Source organism: Bemisia tabaci, chromosome 2 (assembly GCF_918797505.1).
Source record: "Bemisia tabaci chromosome 2, PGI_BMITA_v3".
NCBI classification, from domain to species: Eukaryota; Metazoa; Arthropoda; class Insecta; order Hemiptera; family Aleyrodidae; genus Bemisia; species Bemisia tabaci.
Window position 1 is genome coordinate 69,068,101 of NC_092794.1, and position 23,378 is coordinate 69,091,478.

A 23,378-nucleotide genomic window follows, 5' to 3' on the forward strand; every position below is an offset into this window, starting at 1 on the left:
ATACAGTTGGTGGTATGAAACTTAGGCAATAATAATAACAAGTCACAAAACAGTAGGGATGCTATTAAAGTACAAATACATGAACACCATTTCAGGAACATTACTGGAAGAAAGGCGTACATGTGAAATTCAGTTACATGGGAAGTCTGTTAGTTCAAATAAAAGAAAAAAAAAAAGTAAGGAGTAAACTAACTGCAAAAATGGACCGAGGAAAAGGTGATTACAGCAACAAAATCCTTAAAAATTCTGAAGCCGTTGATGATTCAACTAAGAATAGTTTTTTTTTTCTAGTAGGCATTCTTTAGACTGATAAGTCAGAAAATCACAATTAATACACCTTCCTCCCAGCAACCTGACAAAAGTGATTCTTTGATTGAGCCTCCAAAATGATTGCTTACACAAAAGAAAACTTTCACAATTCAACAAGAAATTAAAATTAACACAGTAATAATAAATAAAATAATGCAAGTGTAGTCAATGTATAGTTTCCAGAGTTTGAGTGAACATCATTCTAATGATTTCACCAGAAAATGAAATGAAGTAAGGGCAGAAAAATTAAAATAGAGGTAAAACAAAGATGATAGTCCTGATATTATCAAAGTGGAGCCAAGTAAATGGTTAAACAAGGAAAACGGAGATATAAATAATAATAAAGTAAGTAAGGGAGAAACAAATAAAATAAATAGATAAAAAGAAAATTAATAAATCGTTTGCAACAGGCTGGACAAAGATAACCATGCACAACACACACACTCTCGTTCACATTTAAAACAGCATTCCACACTCAATGAGAAAAAAAAAAGAAAAAAAAGGCACTCTTGATGGTAATGAGGGTACATAACCTCAAAGGCAAGTAAATACCAAAGACACTCCAATACTAATAATTTGATTTGATTTGAGCTCCTCATGTCATGCATCAGATGACTGCTTTATATTGGATCTGAAGAATATGCATTACATACAACCCTCCTCCCCCCCCCTTTTACTCCAATAAAAAAAAAAAACATGGTCTGTTATTACAGACTAAAGGCATGATTTAAAGCAGGGTTTCACTTTGAGATGTTCCTGACAGTCGAGATGTTTCTAGTGTTCAGGACGTTCCTGATCTTAATTCCTTGCCAATTTGTTGGAGTTTGTTACTTGTTTTTCGAGTTTTAAATACACTTGTTAAAGAGAAACATTTTTACCACTGAATACACAAACTTTGAGTTTTGAAGCATCATGAGGGGTATGGTCGAGTGCACACACAGTCAACAACAAACCACATGGTAGAGGTGCAAGCAGTTTTTCATAGATGAACAAAAAACAGCTTTTTAAAAAGCCCTTGACTCAGAGAACAGGCTCAGCAAACATTACCATAGGCATGCTATCTTTCTCATTTATCGTGCTGGTCTTCATGTACTGAATTAAGAACACTGATTTCCTCTTTCCGTTTAAGCCTTCATTTCAAATTGAAAGATTGACAACAACTGCCAATACCTGGCTCTTAGAACTAACCACTCATTCTAACCAACAGGCACAGTGCTATGTTGTTACCTTTGATTAATTCACATCGTACTAGGGTGATGAAAGTTGAGGTCATGGAGAAACATTCTGAAATTTCATCCCTCGAATACTAATTTGCCATGGATTACTAAAATATACAGACGGAAGCAACTTGTTTAACACTTCATGTTCATCTCCTTCACACTCAGTATGTCTGTTATGAATATCTCATTAAATGCTTTCATTTACGATTATGTCCATCTAATTAGTTGCCATGTGCAATCTCTTCTCACAAATATTCATTCATGAACAGCTATGACCTAATCCTGTTTCATCCTTCTGAAATTTTGTAGTTTGTGCATCATTTTTTTGCATCAGATGCACATGCTCTAACAGAAGAGGATTTCTTACCCTAAGATGCTGAAGACGCTAACTTATTTCATCTTTTTTCACTGCTGATCAACTATTTGATAAGCAGACCTAAATCAACAATCTCAAGAAGGGTCCTAGTATGAATTTCACACATGAAGTAAGTACATATTAAAGTGAAGCTGCTAAGACAGCGACACTAAAAATAGAGGTAGCTTTGGACGAAAGAGTGAGATAATTCAGCCCAAAAATTTAATGACCTCTTGATTCACCTGGCGCCTTGAATGCCTGAACGACTCAATACAATTTAGCTCAAAAATGGATACCACCCAAGTCAATCTGGCTGATTGTAGAAATCTGGCCTGATCCTTATTTTTCCTTGTACACCAGTCATAACAATTCCTTGCTCTATCCAGTAGTTACGACAAAAAGAAGAAAAAAAGGTTTGAGCCTGATGCAAACCTACCGAGAGGGTTGATTTAACCAATGAATTGAAACTCTGGGATAAAAATCTCAAGTCCAACCAGATCCTTTGAAAGGGAGATTGGTATGGGAGTATTGACCGGAAGATGATGGAAAGAACGGAGTTTGCAATGAACCGGCTGTATCTGTCAAAAATTTCAGACATGCCACAACCACAGCAGTGTCTCTGCTTTGCGAATTGGACTGAATATGGAGGTAGGTTCTTCTGGAGAAACGTACTGCTACATTAGTCTGGACAGCTGTTTCAGAGTTCTTTTTAGGCTAAATGAGTGGGAATATCATATTTCATGCCGAATTGAACACAGGTTTAACAGATTTTAAAGTCCCCACATTCTGGGAGAAATGACATGGGTAGTACGATAAATAGATTCGACCAAAGAGCAAAATGGGAGGGGAGAATAATTTGAAAACGCACCTAACAAACTGAGTATTAGGTTCGATTACCACAAATGACCAGCCACAATGCAAACGTGAGAGATAGCAAAAAGAAAAGGATTGAGACAAAAGTATAAAGTAAGCGAAAGTAAAGAAAATTGAAAACTAACATTAGAACTACACTGCACCTTGCATACCTCCATGAAGCCCCCTCGCTCTTTAACGAAGAGGTACAGCCGGAAGAGGTCAAGGGGGTTCTTGGAGATGGTCGGGCAGGCCGAAATGGGAGTTCCTCTTTCGTCCATGAACTGCAGAAGTTTATCTAGCCATGCTCGCCGATCCGGACTGTCATCCATTTCGTATAATTTACTTAAGCTATCGTGTTTCTGTGAACAAAAAAACGAGACATCAAGTTAGTGAGGTCATCACCTAATTAACTGTAAGAAACAAAAACATTTTTCTTACACTTTGGCAGGGGTGTGGAACTTTACAGGTCTTTCCCTAATTTGATTGGTCCTAGCCATTTGTAACCAATATTCAGGAGTGCCCTACCAAAAAAATGGAACTATTCCACCTCTAAACTGCCGTATTTCCCACTATATTTTCTTCTTGCCGAAGTTCCTTCAGTTTTCTTCCCTCTCACAAGGGTACCCTTTGGTAACGTAACCAGCACATGACCAAGGAAGTTTCAGGATCCCTGCATTTAGGTTGAACAGATGATCATTTGATACCTGAATAAAGATGAAAAAGTGACTCTTTTAGCCACTTTCAGGATAGAGTGAGGCCTACTTAAGGCATTTCCAATTGACATTTCCCATGAGATAACATACAAGGACAGGTTCTTTATCCTAAGAGCAATTCTCAGTATTATCAGATAATTTTTATCCCGGAAATTAGTGTGATAAACTTAGAACAGATAATGGTAAATAAGTACAATTAAAGAAATTAGTACTTTCTTCTATTCAATTATGATAAATCCGAGTTGTATCATTCCATGAGACTGAGAAAAAAAAAAAAACACTCAAAGGAGGCGCACTACAGCAATAGTGCTGGCATACTGTGAACATGGTGTAAAATGCTGCTTGGCGGAGGAATCCTGGCTACTGCTCTTACTCCTTCTGAGGAACGGACGATTGTCTTGCTCAAATGCCAAGTTGGCACAGCTGGAACGGCAAAGAGGGACTATTGCCAATTGTTCTAGATAATTTTTACATTATGCCAATACTGCAGCTTCTGAGTGCTTCCTCCTCAATGTGAAAATACTTAAAAATACTAATAAAAAGCTTGACTAGGGCTAATTAAAATGTCAAAAAATAATACATACAACCTTTGGCCTGTACAGGTCTTGCGGCACATGACTGTTAAACACCTGTAAGAACAAAACAAATGTATAATGGTAAATAATATGATGAGCATTACTGAATGGAATCTAAAATTTACAGTTCATAAATTGAATAGGCAATAAATTGAATCTCATTAGTTTTCCAAACATTCTTGCACACAGTAAACAGTTCAGAGCCAACATTTCGGTGGACTTTTTGAGATTTCTCCAAGTTGGTGTTCTAATATTCATACTTGTCCCCCTTTTACTAAAATTGTGCTGATCATCGAAATGTGCCTAAGGTTCACACATCATACGGTTGTCACCTTCCAGCCGAAGTATCGCAAGTGCCGTGTATGCTTAGACGCTATGATGCCGAAAAACTCACTTTTGTTTCAATTTTTCCTCTAAAACCTTTGCTTACACTTCCATGAAAATTCCAGGGGTTAGTCATGAAAACAGAGGAAATATTATGTAAGTTTATCAAATGATTAGTTTTTCCATAATAAATTGAAAAATTTTGAGTAGTATGGCAACATAGTACCTAAGCACAAATAACGCTTGTAATACTTTGACTGGAAGATGACAAACGATGGTTCTTTCAATATCATCAGTACCATGGAATCCCCAATACTAATCGGCTAGTAGAAGAAGAAAAAAAAAAAAAAAAACCCAAATTTTAGATGATAAAGTGAATGCCACTAAAATTGTAACGTATTAATGGAAAACACAATTCAAGCAGGGGTAAGAGAGCCTCATTAATTGCTACATTGAGCATTCAACGGCAAAATTTGGCATATTCTACCCTTCCTAGATTCCTTCTTAATTTCGGGATCAAAAAACTGATGTGATTTGGGCAGGCATCTTATGAGCGAAAAATATTACAAATTAATTTAAGAAGTTCAATCGTTGAAAAACACTTCGCACCTTCGTCTTAGAAGTAGGATACAAAATTACAAATTGTGTTTAGATTATGCTTAGATTTGGTTGTCACCGTTAAGCATCACGAGAAATCGGAAAAAAATGACACCTTTTGTTCCTGTTATATACCCTTGTATCAAGTTGCCTAGGTCAAATCCATGGATAGGGCGTGTTCTCTGTTTGTCTTAGATATTTATGATATCGGCACTTCATACACTCCTGTTCGAAAGGTGAAAACCATAGGCCTCAATTGACTAATTTCAAATTCTTATAAATTCGAGGGAAAAGAAAGAATCAATTACAGATCAAATCAAAGCCATAATAAGATACAATTCCAAGAGGAAGAAAACCCCAGATACTCACTGGAGATGCGGGAGTCCGAGGCCACCCAGTTGGACTACTATCTGGAGGGTAATCCTCATGCGCAGAATTGATACTAGCAGCTCCTGGCGAACAAGGTGGCAATCCTTGCGACGTGTTAGGATGAAAAATTTGGTTACTTTCTTTACGTTTCGGTGTCATACTTGGATCTTCCCCAGAAGCTGAAAATAATTAAAATTATTTTTAATTAGTTTATTACAAATTTATAGTCACTAGTTTTATTAGTTTTGCCAGAATGGTGAGTACATTACTGATTTTGTGCGAAATCTGTTCTGACACTACTAGAGGTGCCAACATTTATCAAAGTGTATTTGTAAGAAAGGGTTGGGACAGGTTTCTCCAAGTACTAATTCCACTTGGTAAAATTTTCATGTTACAAAGTTTTAGAGGGAAAGAGGGGTAGTTTTATACTCTCAGTAGACTCATTATCAACAGCCAATTTAAAACTCGTAGATTTGTTGATTTTTGTGGGATTGTATGAGCTCCAGTGACAAAGTTAAAATGTAGACCTTGTCTAGAAGTCCATTGATTGAAATTATGACTAATCGAACATGTACTAAACAGAGCCAAGAAAAAATGTAAGAGTCCGATGAAATCTGTGCACAAACTATTTCAAGAAACTTACCAGCAGAGGCATTTGATAAAGTTGACTGTTGACTTGCTTCATCTATTTGAGCACCATCTGGTCCTGTCGTTACGACTGAAGTTACGCCGCCACCACCAGCTGGATCATAAAAGACACACTAATTAGTTGAAACAAAGTCATAGATTTGCCGCTAGAGATTAAGTTTTAACTAGAGAGAGGCACGACAATCACTGTGCTTTTCACTATGTAGTGACTTGTAGTGAAGTGTCCTGATAGGCTGAGTCAGTCACATGTGACCATTGTGCATTGGCAGAAAAAGGCATTCTTTCAGAGTCACCAATCATCAGATCAGTGCATGTTTATTCGCTGCAGTTACAGGCGCAGCTTGGTGCATGAAATATGACCGAAAACATTCAGGTGCAACCTTTCCTTTCTTCCATTTTTGGATTTTAGTTTTTAGTGAGGTATTGGTGCAAAAAACAAAAAGAAAAAGAAAAAAACACTTGGTCTTACGGACAACTTAAATAAGATGGCTGCAAGAACATTTCGAATACCAGCAAGAACTTCTCATGATAATAGATGCCAATGAACAGTTTGAGCAAAGGTTAAAAATTAGGATTCAAGAAACTTAAAAATTTTGATTAACTCATCATTTCACATCAAGAAGTTAGTTTGTTTTACTTCTCTCAGCTTGAATCTTTAATTTTACCTCACTTAATTTAAATAGACTTAAAACAAATTGTCTATGCTTGCTGCCAGGGCATTCATCTGTTTCTTCTAAAAAGCTGTACCTAGTTCTGTCCTTACAATTCCGTAAGAAATGGTTCACTTTTTTTGAGCCTGATAGAAAAGGTTGCAACTCATTTTAAAAAAAACACTTAAGATTACAGTCAAAGGTTTGATGATTTATGGTCTATGTTTGCATCCATCCGCTTTTGAGCCTGCCTCAAGAAAAGGGTAAGAACTTCTGAAGTGGTTTGTCATTGCTGCCAACATGGAGAATCAAATATTGAAGCCACACCGGAGACGGAGGGCATTTTGTTTCGTAACAAAAGCTGGCAGTAAAAGACAAACTGAACCTGACCCTCATCAAATTTCGAATCATGAGTTCCTTATACAGTAGCTTGATTCCAAGCAGAATATATAAAGGTTATTTGAGTTTTAACACTTGTACAAGATGATATTACCGGACGGTATCACAGGACTTTCATGCAGATCTCCAGATGAGTCACTTGACGCTGAGGAAGGCGGGGGCATTGGTGGGCCGCTCGGGTCATGGTGACTGTTAGAGGGTGGGGCCATACTATGCGGTGGGGGTGGTCCCATTGGAGGCCCCATTCCATATCCGCCTGGCCCTGGACTAGGAGGCATTCCACTTCCATAACCTACTTTGTGCTGTAACAGAGGACAAATACGAATTAGGTATCACCTATTTACTACTTCTTCACTGAAATAGATTTCTGGAGAATTTCACCTGAGATTTGAAACCTTGATCTCTAAAATCCCCCAGACAAGAGTCGATCATATCTTTTACCCTCTTGAGTCCTTGCGGATCTGAAATTCAAGGAAATCGTTTGATATCTTTCGAGCAGACATTACTTCTTCTTGAGAGAAGCCAAGCACAGACATTCTAAATAAGATTGGCAGAAAAAAATATCAGAGGATACCATTGGTCAGCACTTGCCCACAGCCTGCGGAGATGATAAAATTGAGGGACAGAATTGACAGAGCTGTCATAATTTTTAAACTGTTAAAACCTGAAAAAATTAAAATATTTTGCTTCGAGTATTCCTCAAAACAGAAACTTTAATTTACACAGTTTAAATACCCTGCTACTTGGTATTGAAATGGTGAACAGAACTTAGTGAAAACAAGGTTTGACAACAATAATAGCTCCCCAATTTGTAATTGAATACTTGGTCATTATACAAGAGATAACAGCTATTGGGGGAAGTTACAGGTTAGAGAGATGTGGTTATAGCTGTTATCCTGGAGTTATTTTCAGTCTCAAAATGCTTAGAAGAAGCTCTTTTCATGAGTCAAAGCATGCTGCAATGATACCTGATACTAAATAAGATGTGCCTAATTTCAAAAATTGGGCATTAAATTAAAAGCAATTAGACCGCAAGGGGTTTTCTCACGCTATCTCAAGACAAAAAAGGTAGTAATACAAATTGCCTCATACAGGATGGTAGTAGACATATTATTTAACTTGTTTATAAATAATGCAATTCAATATACTTTTCCAGAAAATTCTGAAACGTTGGTTACGAACTATTCTGCCAAAATACATGCTGGACGCCATTCTGTTTCTAGAACATGGTGACATGCATTGATCCAGAGACACAACAGTGTGATACGAATGCATTTAAAAGGTACATACCTGTAAATGCTGCTTAAGATAGTGAGGAGGAGTATGAGAGCGTGGAGTAGGACCACCAGAGGGATTCTGTGGCGAGTGAGGTGGCGGCTGTGATTGCTGTGACTGAGGTGGCTGCGGAGGCACAACTCCCTGCTGCTGTTGAGGTGATGCAGGCGGCTGCTGGTTTACACCTTTTCCACCAGATGAAGCTGGTGGCATATGGTTACTAACTGGGCTCCCGCTCTGATTCATACCCCAGCCCTGCTGCAAATGAATTATTTCACTGTTAGTGATATGATACAAAAGGTCTATCGAGTGAAAGGTGGTATCAGACTGTACATTTCTGAAGTGCTTGCAAAATTCAGGAATGGCATGGTGGTAAAAGTACCTTTCAGCAATTTAATGCACAATTTATCCGAGCGTCTCAGCTGGGTGTTCTAGACCCACACTTCCACAATTTTTGTAGCTGAAATTGGGAATAGGCACTTTCAGATTTTTTTTTGTTTTAATGTGTCATACCTATCACATTATTATTAAAATACTACACATCAACAAATCCTAAACTTGTCTTTCTTTTTGGACCAAAACATGGACTTTTGGATCATTCACCGATATGACACTAGTTTTTGAGGGTTTTTGAGAGGAAGAGGGTGGCATAATTTCTGCAACTATACAGAGCCCTAATCTCATTTTACAACCCCTTCTTCTCATTCTTCAGGTCTGTTCAATCTTCTTTCAACTTCTGAAAGGGATTTTCACACAGCATTGTGAAAAGCACATGAAAAGAAATGTCCACATAAGGTCACTTTCTGAAAAGCTTCCATAACAAGTTAAAATAGGCCAGATGGCTGGAACAGTTAAGAAGCAATCCCATGTCTAGCCATAAAAATAAACATTAAGCAAGCTTGGATGAGAGATCTTGAGCTATCTCTTGAGTTGGGCCAGGCACAAGAGCTACTTTGCCTCTATACTTTTATCATCATGCAAATACAATATCTTTTAATATGAGCCACTATTTATTCATTAGAATTAATCTGTTGGGGCAGAAGAAATGCCAATTTCCACCAGAACATCCTTAGGGATGATTCGGTATCTAACTGAGGTGTGTGTACGATAATCTCAGTCTGGTGTTTAGTGTCAATGTTTTCAGCTTGAAGGAAAGTATGATCAATAAAATTGAAAATACCATAGAAGGCCAGATGCAGCAGAACTTAAATTCCTAAATTGAAAATACCACAGAAGGCCAGATGCGGCAGAATTTAAATTCCTGACAACTGGTAACCACGGTGACTAATGAGAATACAGCTGGGTGGGTAAAGTGCTGTAGTACTCATACGCAGTGCTGCCAATTTGAGACCCATAATAAGAGAACGGTCAACCAACTATGATGCATTGTTGCCGAGGTGGGGATCGGTAACACTTGCTTTCCTAACGATTTTATAAAAAAAAATGGGCATCATGGCACTCATGGGCATCAATTTTGAGATGCTCGGATGATGCTGTTTTTAATGTCTCCCATTCGAAATCAGCTGATAATTTGGAGCCCTGTAGGTAAAGTTGTAAAGCACTTAAGTTACCCGGCTGCAATTTTATCTATTTTGCAGCCTTATTTCTAAAGTTTAGGCCTAAAATGTTTGTTCCTTACCTGATACCCTGAGAATTGTGAGTGTGGCACATGATTAGGTGAAGGTCTGGGCGGATAAGGTGAATTAGGTAGACTAGTCATATTATTAGGCTGAGGACTTTGCCCAGGAAAACCTGGATATTGTGATAGATTACTAAGTTGTCCGGGTGGCCGAGGACCATAATTACCTGAAACACAGTAAGAAAATTAGTACAGGAAACAGAATAAACTTTAAATAATTTTTCCGCTTGGAATGATGTGTGATCAACTATTCAGAAGGAAACGGGTCAAGGAGGCATTCTAACAGAGATCCTGGACATGAGGAATGTTCGAAGGTGGACAGTATGTTATGTTCAGTTTAGAATTGTGTGAAAAATTACAGCCTAACTGTAAGATTGACTCAAAAAACAAGCCACGTTGGGTTTGCAGCTGCAGTCTAATAAAGTTGATCATTACATTATGTTTGTGGTAAATTGATGTAAGAGATGAATTTTCTACTAGCATCACAAATACAACAACATAATTCATGGCACTCGAAAGAACATATGAATACAGAGTAAGTCTGAAACTCTTGAGGCAATGGAGTTTTTTTAAATATTCTGTTTACTTCCATTTGTACATTTCTTTTTTTTTTTTTTTTTTTTGTAGAATTTACAACTAGCTGAATAAGTGCAATACCTATATCCTACATGTCAACGTGTCTGATTTAAAGGTAACAGAACACGAGACGTATATGCAAGTCTCTACTGGATTCTATATTTCTATTGAGTGGGCTGTTCTCATGAAAGTAAGAAACGTCTTTTGAACCAGCAAACTTGCCTTAAAATTCAGAAGAGAGAGTTAAGAAGAGAGATCTTGAGAACGGTCTTTTCAATGAAACTTGGTTGACAAAATGTGAGATCATGCTCTAACTGTACTTTATTCCTCAGGTTCATTAAAGAAGTTCAACAGGAATTCGGCCATATGGATAGCACGGCCTGAACGGACGAGACAACCTGAAGGACTCGAGGTTTTATTTTATTTTTGACGAGCATTAATCCTTCCTTCATAAAATTCATCGAACACTTCTGATCAGTTTTAGTCACTCTGAAATAAAAAAAAAGTAAATGAAACTTACCAGGAGGATACTGTTGTTGTTGAGAGGGTTGAGGAGAATAAGGTGGTCCTCCAGGACCGCCAATTTTATAACTATGCATATGTGGGGGTGCTATTGACTGCTGGTATGCACCTGCTAACAGATAGAACAAGAAATCAAAACTCAAGATTGTAAAAATTTGCAAAAAGTCATCTCCATATTCGTCAGTTTTATTATTCATACAACAAATTTTGACAGGTACTTCGTAAGTAAATCAGGATGACAAGTTTTCTAGGATTTTAAAATTCCCCAACTTATCAGGAATTAGGAACATAGAATTTCCTAACCTTTCGTAAGTTTTTTTTCATGATTTTTCATTAAAATTAATTCCAAAAACAATTTAATGCACAACTCTTGAAATCGAAAACATTCAAAGTTTTGGCTGCAGGAGAAAAATCCAAGGTTCCACAGCAAAAACCGACTTTGCAAAGTTTTGATTGACTTGGCTATTGATCTTCGCATGTCTTTTGCCACTGGGTCGCTTTTCAATAATTTGTAACCGAATTGAAGCTCAGGACACCTGCATTCCTCCAAAAATTCAGAATTTCTACATTTTTGACCAGGGACGGCATTCAACATAACCGTCTTGAAAATAATTCAGAATTGGTGGAGGGAGGGGGGGGGGATATCGTCAGCCGGCTCGGTGCGCGTCTTTGATAATCGTACTTAATTAATAGTTTTTTTGCTTCCCTTTTTTCAATTTAATTAATAGAATTGTGAAAACTCTCTGCCCTCTATTCTACTGTGCTAAGGAAAAACGCCGCATAAACATTCGGGAGTTGCCAAATTTTCCCGGACAAAACATGTATTTTTCAGGAGGGTTATGCATGATTTTCTTCAAAATTTTAAGATATTTTAAATCAAATTGCGAACAAAATTGTCTAAAAAACATTAGAAGAAAAATATTCACTATTTTTCCCAATAAATTCGTTTTACATTGAAGGAAATATGGCGTTGCCTGAAGGTTGCCTAAAGTTCTAAAGGGTCTTCTTGTCTTTTGATTCTATTTAAGATTTTTCACTTAAATATTAATTTCTACTATTTTACTAACGGCGTTCTTACTGGTACCGCGCGCATTGAAGACCGAAGTGGGAACCATCGCCGAGCCGGAGCGTTCCCGAGAATTTCAGAAAAGCATTCCGAGCGATACTGCGGAATTTTCCACAACTTTTACGCAACAGGACACTTTCTGCACTTTAGTATTAACCTCAGAAGACCTCTGGAAGAACCTCATTTGCACCGACTTCAACAGAAACGAAGGAGGTCGCATTTCGGATATTATCATCATTTCAGTCGCAAACGCCGCGAGTTCGAATTGAGGGAGGCAATAAAATCAATAAAAGAGCCCATCGCGTAGAGCGCCTTCAACATCGTGGATCTACTTCCAACGCTACACCGTAACGAATGCGTTCCGATGTGCAAATTGCCTATACTGCGCCTGCCGAAGTGAACGCCGTGCTAAGAAAGAACGCCGTATGAACATTCGAGAGTTGCCAATTTCCTTCGATAAAATTTTTATTTTAAAGAAAAGGTACGAATATTTTTCCTAGAAGTTTTCAGGGACTTTAAATGCAGTTGTGAAGAAAATTATCTGAAAAATTGGAGGGAAAAGATTCATAAGTTAATCAGGAAATTCGTATTTCATCAAAGCAAATTTGGCAACGCCACGGGACGGTCGATCGAGCTTATACGACACAGGGCAAGTTCTCCTAGGATCTCTAGTAAGACTAGAGAACAACGGCACCTTGTAAAGATGAGAACAACGCGGAGTGTCTACGAAAACTGGCTGGCAAAAAATTAGTCCTTCTACAGTGCTTTTCCAAAAAAATTCAGTAGCGCCTCATCAGAAAAATGAATCAGTGAGTTCGAAAACTCGGGTTTTTTTCGATGTTCACTTTTTTACGGTTTAGTAACACTTATGGATAGAGGCATCTGCACGCAAAAGGAAATTTCGAAATTGCAATCGGAAGTGCTCGAAACAGCGACGGGAAAAGGGGAAAATCGAAGTATTTCGTTGAGAATACCAATTTTGGCCATTTCGAGGGAAACGGGTGACCATCCGATTTTGCGGTTTTCTTTTTTCGGTTCAGTATACCTTGTATCAACAAGTTATATAAATATTCAAGCGTTATTCAGGTCGAAAAATATAAAATACCAATATTATTTTCGGACTTTCCGGAGACCAGCCACCCTGGAACGTTAGTCCATCATTCTGTCTTCTCGCAGAGTGGTGCATTTTGCGGGAGCTCGCGAAGGATATACATCCGGTTACGCGCGCGACAAGGATGTAAATTCCAAACTTGAGTGTAAAAAAATAGTGCGGCGGACAGTTCTGCCGTTCTAAGGAAGAACGCCGTATGAACATTCGAGAGTTGCCGAATTTCCCGCTGTAAAATATGTATTTTATACGATATTCATGCGCATTTTTTCTTGAAATTTTCAGATATTTTAGGTCAAATTGCGTACAAAATTGTCTGAAAATTTTAGAAAAAATATTCACAAATTTCTCCGTAATTTCAGTTTTTTTCGAAGGAAATTTGGCAACGTCTGAAGGCTCATACGGCTTTTTTCCTTAGCACGGCAGAGTTGGAAATAAAAACATAAGAAAGGCAACGATGCAGACCACGCGGGGGAACCGGTGCGACGCAACCCTTGAATGACACCTGTCGGAGCCCAACCGGGGTTGACTCATCCTGCAATAATGGGAGACGAGGTTCAGGACCTCGTCTCCCTAGGCCCCAGGTCCTTTATTCTCGTTAAAACATCGCGCCTGACACTTAATCCTCCATTGATTCACAAAAAGACGGGTGCCCGTTCCATCCTCTTCGCGTAAAATACGCAAAAATGGGTCAGTTGCGCAGGTCACAGAATGGTGATTTGATGCTTGAATCTTGTAGATTGGCGAAAACTAATGACATCTGTCCAAACCGCAATTTTGCGCGTTAATATCGCCCTTTGAGAAGTCAGCTGTCTTTAACGTCATCCACCGCGGCGGTGACACCCTTGATTTCATCCTCTTTTGTTCGATCAGTGATGCAGAGGGTGCAACGCTCAACTTCAACGACGTTAAACGTAAACAAACTCAAGAAACAGACGGATTTGCACTTTAAAGATCTTCTCATCATGAGATAACGCACTCGCTGCGAAGAGATGAAGCGGTGAGTCAATTCACCTCAGTTTGTTTACGTTTATCGTCGCTGAAGTTTCGCGTTGTATCCTCTGCATCACTGATCGAACAAAAGAGGAAGAAACCAAGGGTGTCACTGCCGTGGTGGATGACGTCAAAAACCTGACTTTTCAAAGGGCGATATCTCGGTTAATATTGAACGTAGGAAGTTGCGGTTTGGATGCATCTCATTATTTACAGCTAATCTCCAAGAATCGAGCATCAAAAAAAAAAAAAAAAAAAAAAATCTGTGACGAGCGCAACTGACCCATTATTAGCTTTCGGTTGAAGGTTCCGGCTCAGTGCTATATAATTCATAAACTCATCGTCAGTTCAAGCTTTAAGCGCAGGGCTGATATCTCAATATCATTCCTCGTTATTTTAACTGCAGCTTACGAGAGTTGAAAGTGAACCTTGAAGCGAGTTTTTATCCTTGAAAAGTTAGTTTTGCAGCATTTTGTAAACAATACTACAATCCATTGACTGAATTAGTGACTCCGTGACTTTGTCATAGTCGCATTTCGCAGTTCGATAGTGAAAACCATTCACCTCCAGTACTCAACTTAGGGGCCTGGTTCTACGCATACAGAATAATTTCTCTGTAAAATCAGCAGATATTGTCTTCTTCTTGAATTCACTGTGGACAGCTTTAAACGAATTCTTCAAAAAGTTTCTAAAAACATTTAGGAAAGGAGGATTTTTCTTGGATTATACCCTTTTGCCCTGACCTGCTTCGACTTATGCCCGATTTTCCAGCGAAAAATAAATAGAAAACCACGGTAAGTCAAGTTTAAAACTTCAGCCGCGGTTTTCTCAGAAGTTAAAAACTCCTCAACCGCTACTATTACAACAGATATGGTACCAATTTATGTACTGATGAAGATAGTTTTCCAATGACGCGCTTCAAGAGGCGTCGCACAGTGGAGCGAACTATAATACGGAAGATCGGACATTAAATTGTTGGCTAAAATTTCAAATGTTTATGTTTCTTTGGTCACAAATTCGAATCTCAGATGGTGTTTCGGAAAGAAAATTTTACGAGAAAACCAATGGAAACAACTCTGAAACTTTTCTGTTTCACATTTTCGAAAAAATAAGCTTTCAAAGTTTCCAGATTTAATCCGACTTCTCCTATAGATAGTTTTCGATACATCAAATAGGTGAGATTGTGCCGATATCAATTGGTTCAACGTGTAAACATAGCCTCAGAGGTCGATCGAGTAATCTGAGGAAACGGGGTTTTTCTGATAGATTTTTGATTCTGAGGCCTTGTCTCCACGAGCCGTTTCACGAGATTTGTCCCAGGGAAAAATCCCACTTACGGTAAGGTTGGGAAAAATATTGAGTTAATCAATATTTTTCCCAGTACCAAGTATGGTACTTGTACCCCTAGGACCCGCTGAGAGAAGAAGAAGAAGTGAAAACGAATTGTGCGATATTTTATTCATTACTACATTGTGAATGTTTGTTTAGTTAAAATAATGTGTCTAATTGTCAATTGAGTGCAATTATTATTTTAATCCCGGTTAAATACTCGACTTTAACCAATTTATCTTCCCGCGAAAACTAGTCGCAGGACTGTATGAGCCCCGTCCCGTGGAGACGGTAACTGGGAAAAATCCCAGAAGTTTCATTCCTGCGATTCGAACTTGGGACAAATCCCATGAAAACGTACCGTGGAGACAAGGCCTTATGAGTACTAAATGGCATCGCAGGGTGAAATAGTTAGGAATTTTCTCATTTTCAGCTTTTCCGACTGACATCCTGAAAGCTTTGTTTGAGGTTATGTTCTATTGTTTTGAAACAAACGATACATCGAACCACTATCGAAAACGATCTTTTGACTGGATTCACTGTGCGTCGACAGAGGCGCTCGAGTAAAGGGAGCTTTTACATTATGCAAGACGTGCCGTCTGCGGCCGCTACACCTGCACAGCCCGCTCTATTCCGACAATACAGGCTTAAACGGAAGCGTTTATGCAGGCGACACGACATCATGAAAATACATTACAACGCTACATTACGAGGAGTCGTCACTCGGTACAATACAATGGAGGCCCAGATCGGTGGCCCTTTTTTTCGTCGAGAATCTTGCGAGAACTGGCAGCGATGAGCTGGAGGCTTAACTAATAAAGTAAGAGGAAAATTATTCACTTCACCCCGAATTCGGGTTCAAAGTAAAATTATGAAAGGATATAGAGCTGCGTCGTCCAAGTAAACTGTTCGGGAGCGTTGGGCAACGGAATTACCCGATTCCATACGCTCGGCGTTGTTCGACTCCGCTTGGATTGTCCGATTCCTGGACGGTTTACCGAGTGGAAGTCAAAAAGTAATCGATCTCAGGAGGAAGATGAAAGCGTTGAGCTTACCTCTAAATGTAATTGTGAACGCCGTGACAGAGTGTCTAGCTAGTCAAGTCAAAAGCAGGGTGGAAAAATTTCAAAAAAAAATAAAAGATTGAAATTTTTTGTGAAATTTCAGAAATTAATGAAAGATATTGAAAAATAACCGTTCCTTTTCAGGTCGCGCAAAAATGAAACATTGTGACTTTCTTCTATTTTTGTATATTTGAGTGCGGGTTGCATACACTAGCCCCTGAAAAATATGAAATTTCTCGCAGCCTCGTGAAATCTCATGAAATATTTCACTGAAATGTTCAATCTTTCATTAATTTCTTACGTTTCATGCCACCCTGGTCAACAGAGACGACCGACAACGCGCTTCCCAACGGGTAAGTCAACGGTCACGTGAAATCCGTTTGCGTTGAGCACCCAACGCAAACTGAAAGTTTACTTCGACAAAGCACCTTTTTCAGCATAAGCGAAGCATTTTGACGAATTTTAAATTGGCCGGCATCTCTTAAAATCGGCCGGCAAAACAGTTAAAATTCGTAAAAATCCTTCGAATTTGGTTATTCTGTTCTTCAAAATTTTACTCCGAAATTCATTCCGGACTGAAATTAGTAATATTCCGAGTGCTTACGAAGTTATGGAAGTTAAGCATATTAATACTCAGATCGGAGGAAGGGTCTGCGGCGCTTAGATTAAATTGCATACAAAATTGTCCGAAAATTTTGTAAAATAATATTCACAGTTTTCCCAGTAATTTCGGTTTTTATCGAGAGAAACTTGGCAACGTCTAAAGGCTCATACGGCGTTCTTCCTCAGGACGGAAGCATTATCCGGTAGCCGCGAGGACACTTCAAATTACTATAAGCGCATTTCGGACCTAACATTTCGAGTGATTTTGAAGATATGAAACGGAGATGGTAAAAGACCAACTGAAAGATTACCTTGGGTAGCCATGGGCGAGTGACTGAGACGAGAGGGGGGCCCGGCCTCTGACTGACCACTTTGGGGACGCGGGGGCATCGGAATGTTTTGCTGACCTGTAAAAAACCACACAGTGAAAGGTTAGAATCGTACATCCATGCAACTGCTCCAACTGACAACTTCCAAAATCCGGGGCTCCCACAGAATTTTGAAAATTAAATTCCCTGACATTTCCCTGGTTTCCCCGACACATTTTGGCGGAATTTCCTGACAATTGGACAAATGCCAGATCGTTGAAAAGACACAACTAGGAAAAGTTTTCAGGCAAAATTTATCGTTTAAGTCGTCAAACCAGGAATGCCGCAGAATTAGCAAAATGAAATTTCCTGGCATTTCCCTGACACGTTTTGGTGGAATTCCCTGGCAATCGAAGATGTGACGGATGGTTAAGAAGGCATAATTGAAAATAGTTTTCAGGCAAAATTTGCTGTTCGAAATCTCAAATCCATTCTTGAAAGCAAATGAAGGTGATTTAACAAATTTTCCCGGACATTTTTGCCATTTTCGTCATTTTCCCTGACATTTCCCGGTTTTCCCTGACTGTGGCAACCCTTTCAAACCCATTCGAGAGAGCAAATGAGGGTGATTTGACGACTTTTCCCGGTATTCCCTGATTGGGGCAACCCTGAATCACGGCAAGGACGGCAAATCTCTAAGATTTCATCGTGAAATCGGGCACTTGGTCGTAAGAGGCCGTTCGTAAGATACGTGTGGAGGGTTGGACGCACGCTCCAAGTGAAGTTTTAAAGTGGTGACTGTTCAACCAAATCGTCGCCCTCCTGGCATAAGAGCGCAACTATACTTCGAGATGAACCCTGTTTTCCACATGACTCAATACTTCCCCGGGCTCATCTTTAGGTGTAGTTACGCCCTTAAGTCTGCCAAGCGACCCGCTCTCCCTCGCGGCATCGATGCGCAACACTTGACCGAACGAGTGAACGGCCATCACTAAGGAGCTTCACTTCGAACGTGTGCCCGGGGCATAACACAGAATTTCGGACTTTTCCCCCCCCCCCTCACACCCCCCTCCTTCTAAAGCGATACTTATTCTATAAACAGCCCTTGAAATTAGACGATTGGCGGTGAGACGAATCGAAATTATGACCGAGAGGCAAAGTCGTCGGATCGCGGAACTACCTGCACTCCTGAAGCTTTGAAAAATTTGCGGAAGGAAGGACCAACTCAGCATCTAATAAAGGACACGCCACTGTAAATAATGCCCATGCTGCCAGCCAATTGAACGTATTTCTGCCAAACGGAGCTATGTGAATTGAGACATGAACCCTGAGGCCCATAAGGATATATGCATAACAGGGCTAACGTCATGATTCCATCGTTCCGTTTGGCAGAAAGACGTCCAATTGTTACGATTGCACCAACTCGACTGATTATAAAACTTGGAGGAAATGAAAAATTACTTGGTCGAATGGTGCAAGCACTCGGTAGTAAAATAGAGTGGCAAAATAAAAACTACCGGTAATGTGAGTCATGCGTGAAAACACTTGTTTCGCATGAATGGCCCTCCCTCCCCCAATTACCCTTGCAGATGAACACCAGAACTCCGCCGTGCTAAGGAAGAACGCCGTACGAACATACGAGAGTTGCCTAAATTCCCTCGATAAAGCGTTCATTTCTGAAGAAACTTATGCAAATTTTTCCATGAAATTTTCAGGAACTTTAGATGAAAACGTGAACAAAATGACCCGAAAAATTGGAAGAAACAATATTCACAAGTTTCCCGGGGAATTCATGTTTTATCAAAAGAAATCTGGCAACGCCTGACGGTTCATACGGCGTTTTTCCTCAGTACGGCAGAACAAGCGAGTGGCAAGCAGAAGAGGCGACCGAGAGCATTGACCCGCACAACATCGGAGCACAGCTGAATACAGCCACCGCCGCGAAAAGAGGGATGGGGGTGGGGTTGCTCCGCGTCAAAGGAAAGTTGCGGAGCTCGTGAGCCACACCCCTGCCAAGTTTTGAATGAAAAGTTCGACACAATATGTAAGCGCGACGCACTCCGCCAATGAAAGGAGATGGAGGTGGAAGGGGGAGGAGGCGCTGATAGAAGCCAAGGTCAATGGAAAATTGGGGTGATGTGGTGGCGGCGGCGGTGGTTGGAGGAGAGGCCACCGGTGATGCGCGGAGCGGAGTAAGGCGGGACGACGGGCGAGGGGGGGAGGAAGGGGGTGAGGGTGGCGGGTTAGGCAGGGGCAGGAGTTTGAGTGCGAGAGAAAAAGCAGGTCACTCGTACGGCGCGGCGGCGAGACGACTAGGACGATGCCCTCGGCCCTCCCTCGCGACACGGCCCAATGCCATACGGTGTCGGTGTTACAGAGGCAGCCAATAAAATAAAGCCGTCATCGAGGCTTCCGTCTTCACCTCATGGAAAATCAAGTAATCACATTCCATTGGAAGAAGGGTGACTCCCCGATTGAGGTGCCTCGCCCGGGAGCATTGCGCTGGGGGCATCGGCGATTTAAGCCATGCATACGTGCACTTCAAGTACCTTTTAAGGTAGAGCATGGGCTGGGCACCGGATAAGGTAGAAACCCTGAAGTCCTTTGGTAGGGCGCCGTTTGATCGGCTTCAGTTTTCGGACTCTGTGGAAAACGCGAACGGCAGCAAGACTCAACATTCACCGGTTTGAAAGACTATCGACTAGAAAAGACCGGGGAACCAAGGACACGACAGGGAGCAAACGGTGCAGCGGGCCGAATATTGAAGCTGATAGACAAAGCGATGGACAAAGAAGACATCGGGAGTATAGAGCAATCCTATTGGTTCAAATGGGTGGTTCCTATAGACTAAGGGAGAAAATTATGGACTAACTATCGGGTCCCTCGTGAGTTGCCGATAGTTAGTCTATTACCTACCTCCTTCGTCCATTGCAACCACTCGTTTCCACCGATAGGATCCTTCCATATCTCTTTTGCCTTCTCTGTCTATGGCTTTGTCTATCAGTTTCAATGATCGGCCGGCAGGGGCGCAGAAAAAACTCGATCCGCCGACTACGGAGCAAACGCGAAGGCACCTGAAAGGGGGGGGGGGGGGAGGCAAGAGGCATAAACCAACTACGCATGGTTTCTAGCGAAGGAATCGATGTAACGCGCTCTCATATTATACGAGAGAAACGGTCAAGCGCGCTCTTTTATGTGAAGGAAGCGCGCAAGTCTTGTGTGGACAGCTTCGGGAGGGCAACTTGAAAAATACCAAGGCTGCCTCCAAAAATGTGGGCGAAAAACTTTCTGCACCCCCGCAAACAAGATGAGAGGAGAGGTAGGGAAGATGGGAGGAAATCCGGGAATGAGTTGACGGCGGATTGCAAAAAAGGCTCCTGACGGTATTATATCTTCCCGCCCGTTTGAGACAGCCTGCAATCCTGCAGGCCGATTATTGAAACTGATAGATAAAGCGATAGACAAAGGAGACACAAGAGGTATGGAGAGATCCTATTAGTGAAAGCGGGTGGTTGCAATGGACAAAGGAGGCAGGTAATAGACTAACTATCGGCAACTCACGAGAAACCCGACAGTTGGTCTATCATTTTCTCCCTTTGTCGATAGGAACCACCCATTTCAACCAATTGGATCGCTCCATACTCCCTATGTCTTCTTTGTCTATAGCTTTGTCCATCAATTTCAATAATCAGTCCGCTGGAGCTTACCACAGATGCCGTCGCTTCGTAACGCTCCCGATGATTGAACTGGCTCTTTCAAATTTTACTCGGAAACAGCCCCAAGTTTACAAGTTCTTACAGGAGAAAACGAAATACTTTCTTTGAAAATTACTATTATTCAGACGTGTTTAAGCTAGATGAAACTATGTGCATAGCGTTTGCGTGTGACACGGTTCCTTCCTTTTAGTAGAGATAAGTCCATTTTAAGCTCAGACGAAGGTGCCCCGCGAGGCGGCTTCGAGAACTACAGTCCCGCCTTAATTTTCGAAAATCTTCGTACCTAATTTGAAAACACTCTCCGAAACCTACACTGAAAAAAAAGTTACGGGCTATAAAGGCATACCAAAGAGGCAAAGAACTCCGCGTTCTGGAGCCGTAGCTCAAACTGCTTCGAGTAGGCCGGGACTTCCGGTCTCTGAGCCCGGGGCGCGGACAATATGCCAATATAGCCCGTAAGTACGGCGTCCATGGCGGGAGTTTTTTGCTCTGTGTGTGCGAGTGTTAATCTTAATATGCTGGAGCACCTTCAATATCGTATGATACTGTGCAACACCTCTGTTGTGAAATAGTTGCTTGAGGCGCCGAGGGACGGTGGCCCTCTAGCGCGAAAGTGGCGCCTATAAACCTAACAGGGATACTTCACGCATTGCGCAATGCGTGAAGTATCCCTGTTAGGTTTGTAGGCGCCAGTGCGCGTTTTGCGCTGGCAGCATGCGGCTCCGCTGTGTTAAGCTGTAATATTTAAACTCGCGGGGTTCAGCCGGATTGTGGACTCATTTGGGAGGAATTTTGAAACACTGACGCAAAGAGGCCCCAAAAATAAATTTAAAAAAGTCTGAACTGGTGCCCTTTATTTTTAGGAGCAGAAAACAATTGGTAGATTTCACCCTCTCAAATGGGCGACTCCACGTGCTATGCACTTTTTACAGCTTCATAAACAATTATAAATATGTTTTGAGAATATATTATGATAAATAATGTATGGAGAACGCGTAGAAACATGATGGAGACTTACCGACTGCGGGGGACATGGATCGTGAACCTGAGGAGCCCGTCGGCGATGGGGTTGGTCTCATCCCCTGAGAATTAGGCGTGCCCGGACCAGCAGCCCCACTCCCACTGCAGCTGTCATTACTATTTTGGCCTGTCAGATCCTGCAACAAACAACATAAAATTATAAGTTTAAATAGATTCGTAAATTTAAAAAAAAAAAAAAAAAAATTATGAGTTTAAAATTATTCCAAAGGGGCGATTTCTGGTCCCCTCAGAGCTTTCGACAGTAATCCATTCCGACAGGCGCCATCCGCAAAATGCTCCTAAAAAATTGAAATCGTGGCCGAAGGTAGCTAAAATCGAAAACGAAATCAGTAGTGCAGCAGACTATGATAGGTATCAGGATGTTCGTTTACTTCCGGCATTGATACACTTCAATTAATGCTCCCGATCTTATTTAAATCTGTCTCCAAGGTGTGGAGCTGCCACTGAGGACTCGAGTTGGGTTAAGTTAGGTCACGCAACTAAATCAACTTCGCGGCAATGCGGGAGGTGTCGCACGAAAATGAAGGCAGGTCACTGTCAAATCGCGCTGATTCCATCTGAGGCTGCGATTAAAGGAGGGTTCTTTAAGTTCCTCTCATTCTCTTTGATATACGGTACGAAAAGCAAATCGATGGTTGAAGTCGACAAGTGCGCAACCTCGATTTCAGTGTTTCAAAGTTCCTAATTAAAAAACAGCCGTTAGGTACCGTGGGGGAGGGGATGATTTATGGTTGAAGCACTTTTTGTTTTAGTGCCGTCACCGCGAGAGCTACATCACTCTGCAATTGAAAATTTCCTTTCGGAAAACCCTTTTCTCTGTCATCACTCTCGCCATTTTTCTAAACTTAAAAAAAAAAAAATCTGATCAATCTTTCCCTGATTTTCAAAAGCCAATTCCCTGATGAGAGACTTACGAGTGAGTTTTCTCCTACTTCCCTACAATTTTTTCGAGGATAAACTAACGAATTTTTTTCATTTTTCAGCCGATTTTGTGGAGCACATTCGAATTTTTAATTCCAAATGTGCTTCTGATGTTAATATAGTCTGATCAATGAAAGCTCCTCCATTATTATTATTATTTTATTATTATTATGTTATTGTTATGGTTATTTGAAGATTTATTA

The 23,378-nt window shown here is 40.6% G+C and overlaps 1 protein-coding gene across 18 annotated transcripts in view; it reads right to left on the reverse strand.

Moving 5' to 3' along the window:
* The window catches only part of osa (trithorax group protein osa), a 112,695-nt gene that overhangs the window by 24,811 nt on the left and 64,506 nt on the right, over positions 1 to 23,378 (reverse strand). For 10 of the 18 annotated variants that reach the window (XM_072296146.1, XM_072296148.1, XM_072296155.1 and 7 more), the window contains exons 5-14: positions 22,232 to 22,370; positions 17,501 to 17,596; positions 11,025 to 11,138; positions 9,929 to 10,095; positions 8,305 to 8,547; positions 7,109 to 7,316; positions 5,961 to 6,059; positions 5,318 to 5,496; positions 4,037 to 4,081; positions 2,883 to 3,098 (exon numbers count right to left, since the gene is read on the reverse strand). In XM_072296146.1, the coding sequence (XP_072152247.1) occupies positions 2,883 to 3,098; positions 4,037 to 4,081; positions 5,318 to 5,496; positions 5,961 to 6,059; positions 7,109 to 7,316; positions 8,305 to 8,547; positions 9,929 to 10,095; positions 11,025 to 11,138; positions 17,501 to 17,596; positions 22,232 to 22,370 (1,506 nt within the window). The remainder of the gene's footprint in view (positions 1 to 2,882; positions 3,099 to 4,036; positions 4,082 to 5,317; positions 5,497 to 5,960; positions 6,060 to 7,108; positions 7,317 to 8,304; positions 8,548 to 9,928; positions 10,096 to 11,024; positions 11,139 to 17,500; positions 17,597 to 22,231; positions 22,371 to 23,378) is intronic. The other 8 variants (XM_072296153.1, XM_072296149.1, XM_072296150.1 and 5 more) reach the window with 6 other exon arrangements.